This window comes from Dendronephthya gigantea, unplaced genomic scaffold (genome assembly GCF_004324835.1).
Source record: "Dendronephthya gigantea isolate DGI-Jeju-01 unplaced genomic scaffold, DenGig_1.0 000162F, whole genome shotgun sequence".
Taxonomy (NCBI): Eukaryota; Metazoa; Cnidaria; class Anthozoa; order Malacalcyonacea; family Nephtheidae; genus Dendronephthya; species Dendronephthya gigantea.
The window spans coordinates 369,831-375,241 of record NW_021163172.1 but is presented as its reverse complement, the minus strand read 5'-3'; the positions used below and the strand labels follow the sequence as shown (position 1 = coordinate 375,241).

Genomic DNA, 5,411 nt, shown 5'->3' with positions numbered 1-5,411 from the left:
ATCACCAAGCCCTGACCCCAGTGCAACCCATCGACATTTCGCGGGGGACGAAACGGGAATGTGCGTATGCGTGGGGGAAGGGGGGGGGGAAACCACAACTTTGGACGCAAGATACAATCCGGTGTATCCTAATCCACTTGGTAGAATATTTTTGCGGGTGAAATCGGAATGTTTGGGGGAAAAGCAACCGGACTTTTGCTGTTCAAAACAACTTCATTTAATCCACTTCGTGGGCGAAATAAGTAAGCATGTCCCGGAAACCCGCAAACTCGGGAGATTTAAAAGTCATTCCATCATAAAACCTAATCCACTTCGTAGCCGGAATCAAAATTATTCTATTCATAAACAATGTCCGCGCACATTTCACCATTCGAAATAGATGCATCGTGTATGATCTTATACAAACTAAGGTCGTTCTTAAATAGGCATATCTGATATTTTTACTGAGAATCACCACTACTTTGGCGACGGAGAAAGTACAGAAAGATGACATTTGATAATAAAGAATGCTGCCGGAAGTGCAACGTTGCTGATTTTAAAACGATTCCATAAAACTTAATCTACTTTATAGCCGGTATCAAAATGCATCTATCTAACAAACGTAGGGTACAAATATATGACCATATACATTAAAGTTATCACGATGATAAACAGCCGGTGTGTTCTTAGGAAATTACGGTGTCCTGTTCTGATTTACGCACACGTCTGGTCATTATTTTCACTAGGAATTATGGAACCCATTGCAATTAGCGACGAAAAAAATATATAAAAAAGTCGATGTAAAAAATAAACTTGGATGAAAGATCAAAATTATATCTCTTAAGTGTCTTGTTTATTCTACGTCTTGAAATACAAATATCTTCAGAGGCGTGTATTGGTATTTGCCTCGCAGATAATCCAGCGCGACATTACTGCTAACCGCAGGTAATAAGAGTGGAATATGTTATAAAAAAATAGTGAACTTCTCCGGACTATATTTCACGCATGTTACATGGTTTAGAAACTGTAAAACTTGTAGTTTTATTCAATCTAAGATGCTCTATCTATAGCTGTGATGTTAATTTTATCCTTATCCCCTGAATAAAATTCAGTCTATACTTGAAATTATTGATAAAAAATCGAGCCCCCTTCGATCTTAAAAGGTACATTAAAAAATGTTATCATCAAGTATTAAAAATTCACATTTCATATGATCATAATTTATGTATATAGCATTCTGTGCAATTATCTACACTATTATATATAAAAGTAAAGTTTGATGAATATGTGTTTTTATTTGATAAACTACAGAGTTATTCAAAACTTAGTGCGGTTAATACAGTACACAGAGTCACAGACGAGAATAAGATAATTTTGCCGTGAACTATGTCAATACGATAGCCTAAATTAGATACGTTTCAAGTTTCCCAAGGCCCCTAAAGTTGCAGACTCTTCAAAAATCTTTACATGAAAGATAAGCTGCCAGAAATATACGAGAAAATTCCTCGACGTTTCGAGGGATTTTGCCAGCGAGATAGTTAGTAAACAACGCTACTTACGGACTTCTCTGACGCAAACCCTAAGTCGTAACTCTGAGAGTCTTTCTGCATATTTTGTACCGTTGCTGGGTCAATCATTTCATGATAATAAAATGATTTAGCTAAGAGCGTAACTTGAAAACGTGTGGAGATTCGAGGTATTTCTAGTGTTTATGAGAAATTTCCCGAAGCGACTTATTACCCTTTAGCAACTTATTTTGCAACAACATTTGCACGTGTCAATCAACACCTCGTGTTCTGTATTTCTCGGAACTGCATTCCACAGAAGTGGTTTAGAACGTTTCTCAACATGAGCTGAGCAAGCGGTCCGTATATGGTTTGCAAAATCGCTATATTTGCAGGAAACACCTGGTTATATAAGCGATTGCTTAGAGCAATTGCAGACCGTTGCTCCATCCAGTTTTATCGCGCGGTATTGGGATCGAAAACTCGCAACACGCGCGGGCCTAAAGCTGGTGCCGTTTTCGACGGCAAAAAACCTACGACTTTTGAGTCTGACGATGCTAAGACAGTGAAACACTAATAAGTAAATTAGGCTAACTCATACTTGGTGTGAGCTGGTCTGTAAATGTTCCGTTTAACACAGCGAACCATCCAGTCAATCCCATTCTCTACGCCGTCTCTGTGAGGAAATTCAAAAGCAAGTTAAGATCTCGCGAAATAGTTGTAGCATGCTCAATTTGGCTAAACATATCTTCCCGAACCAGGGGGAAAGTTTGTTGAGAAAAAAACACTAAAGATAACATGGCGGAGTAGTGATTGGTGTTATGTTCGTGTTACATGAAGTATAAAACATTAGAAAGAACACATGTAATGTATTTGGGACGAGGAAATAAAGACAATTTTAAAGATACAACAATAGGGTGTGTCTCTTAGATCTTACCCTTCCAAAGCAGATATTGGTTGAACTGTGCAATCTCGTCTTCCAATGTATGGTGTGACATCTTTGAACGCGTCCTTGATATCTTCCACAGGTCTTGCATTCTAAAAACATAATATAACTTATAACATCTATGTACTATAGTTAACACTGAAAATTGAAGTAAAAATTGAATCAAGCCAGCAGTATGGTGACTACCCCCACACAGTCAGTACGGGTATGGGTATCTACTTAATATGATTGAGTTTTGGGACTGGCTTTTCTTAACAATAGCAAACTGTGTTTATGATTTGTTATTTGGAAAATCAATTTCTATAGTTCATTGTGTTTTATCGCTATCATCAACCGATAGAAAAGTTTTTTCCTACCCAGTCTACCCCCCTGTAGTTCTGAAATCATCAAATTTCTGCATCCCCCTTCTCAATGGAAAATTTCTTTCTATGCTAAGTGTTTTGGTCGACCAAATATATTAGGCATCAGCGAAAACCATTTGTTTCATTCGAAAACCATGACACTAGGTAAAACAATCTTCCATTTACAATACCTGGGAGTCTTGCTTATTAAACAGTACCAAAAGTGGGACATTCTCGAGATCAGGACTTTGGATCACATGACCTGATAGAGAGAGCGATGAAATTACTGTGGTCAATACACTCTGTGCTAGGATTTCAATCTCAATCTATGGTATATACCCCTAGAGCTAAGCATCCATATTTAAGGTAATACTCACTGAAAACTTTGGCAGCTTCATCATGCCTTGGTTCATCAACTGAATCGACAAGGTATATAAGACCATGGCACTCCTGATAGTACTAGATTGAAGAGAAACCTTGTAAGCAGGAGAAAGTCATTGAATGAAGCCTGTATTCTGAAATATTGAGCATATTTTTACATATAGAAGTGAGTCCATAACACAATGTAAATCATGAATAAACATAATGCATGATGTTACATGAAGTAGAGTTTGTAACACAAAGCATGTGATAGTTGTTGGTGATGAACGCTGAACATCTACGTAGGTATAGTCGTCATATTCTGGAGATGATTCAATTGCTCCTAAGCAAATGTATAAACCTGTCATCATCCACTAAACAATTATTACCTTATCCCAGAGTGACTGAAGGTCCTGGTGTCCTCCGAGGTCCCAGAACAATAATCGTACACCAGAAACATCAACTTTACCAACTAAAATAATAAAAACCTTGTTGCAAAATGCTGTTCGCACAGATCCAAAAATACTACAGCAAGGAACATTTTCCTAAACATCAGTCACAATATTGTTCTGAAGTGTTCAAGAAATGAGAGGAAACTTACACTGCAATGAATTAGTGAAAAATGTCTTTCATTTATTATAATGTCTCCCAATTACAGCAACTTGTCAAATGGTCACAGTCGTTTCATCTAGGGGGAACCTAAGTAGTCTGCTATGTGAACCCTTGTAAAGGTTACTCTCTATTTCTATATACTTACTATTCAAACCAACTGTATTTGTTATTTTCTCAAAAGGAATCCCTCTGTAATCGCTATTAAACTTTCTTTTCACTTGTTCCAAGAACGTCTATATAAACCAAATATGAAATATAACATATTTTGCACAACTTGGTCGAAACTGAACGTTGGTCTCTTGAGATTTTAATTGAATTTTTGTTGTCCTTAACATCGCAATTTGATAAGGCTAAGTTGTACAGTACAACAATGACGAAAATCTTTACCAAAAAAATATTTAAAGTCGCAATTAATATTCAAATGTCACAAATTTATCTTCGACTTTTCAACGCCTCGAAATTTTACACGCTTGCTGTTGAATAAACACATGACTAGAAAACTCTACTTCGTGACAAAGAACAAGCAAATACAAACCACAAAAATGATTAGAAGACATTTAAATCAATGTCAAATATTCCTTTCAAAAACTCAGCTGGATACGAATATTTCTCAACATACCGTTTTGCCAACGTTATCTACTCCCAAAATGAGTATATAATATTCGTCTTTCTGAAACATGTAACGCCATAATCCGGAGAGCAAAGTGAACATCTTTGATGTTCATTCAGACGAAGACAAAACAGGAAATTTTATTTCTAAATGTTCACATTTTGATCTCTTTCAGCTCTTTCTTCCCACTTGAAGCCGCCATCTTGAACTTTTGCGCGCAAGTCTGGGAACGAATCTTGAGCTGCGATCTTGAATTGAACGAATTGAACAAGTTCAGCGTATCAATAGACCTGCATATCTATGCAAGAAAATTCAATCAAATCGCCACAGCTGAAAAGAGCGTACTAAAATTAGTAGAAATGCAAAGTTTGGATACGAAATGTTGTAAAATACGGAAATCAGTCCTAAACTGTCCTTCCTAGAGGTCCAGGCAGTAAGGATCATCTCTTATTGATCCAGTGTTACTGCAGGAGGAAACCTAAACTAAACTGACTTTATTTATACTGGATGGCTCCATCAGTCCTGAACTGTTCTTCCTAGAGGTCCAGTAAGGATCATCTCTTATTGATCCAGTGTTACTACAGGAGGAAACCTAAACTAAACTAACTTTATTTATACTGGATAGCTCCATCAGTCCTGAACTGTTCTTCCTAGTGGTTCCAGTAAGGATCATCTCTTATTGATCCAGAGAAAACCTAAACTAAACTAACTTTATTTATACTGGTTAGCTCTATCAGTCCTGAACTGTTCTTCCTAGAGATCCAGTAAAGGCTAGTTTCCACTCAGGAAAATTCTCCTTTGGATCGGACAGGACAGGAAAGTTTCTTTTGTATAAACGCCGCCTGAGAACTCACCGACAAAGGAAATTTTCCTGTCCGTTCCGATCCAAAGGAGATTTTTCCTGAGTGGAAACTAGCCTTAACGATCATCTCTTATTGATTCAGTGTTCTACTGAACATGATCCCACCGAAAAAACATCTTTCATTTGATCAGGTCAGATACCACAAACCTATTTAATTCAACACAGATAAGACACGGATGTTCTAGCAACTGAAAAA

The 5,411-nt window shown here is 37.1% G+C and overlaps 1 protein-coding gene across 1 annotated transcript; it reads right to left on the bottom strand.

The window, feature by feature from the left end:
• Nucleotides 1-1,257: 1,257 nt before the first annotated feature.
• On the bottom strand, nucleotides 1,258-4,563 carry LOC114537697 (ADP-ribosylation factor-related protein 1-like). The gene is made up of 7 exons (XM_028558799.1): nucleotides 4,363-4,563; nucleotides 3,889-3,976; nucleotides 3,521-3,603; nucleotides 3,149-3,230; nucleotides 2,963-3,033; nucleotides 2,422-2,522; nucleotides 1,258-2,160 (listed from the first exon to the last, which is right to left on the bottom strand). The coding sequence occupies exons 1-7, from the start codon at nucleotides 4,453-4,455 to the stop codon at nucleotides 2,070-2,072; spliced, it is 609 nt and encodes a 202-aa protein (XP_028414600.1). The 5' UTR covers nucleotides 4,456-4,563; the 3' UTR covers nucleotides 1,258-2,069.
• Between the last annotated feature and the right edge of the window lie 848 nt (nucleotides 4,564-5,411).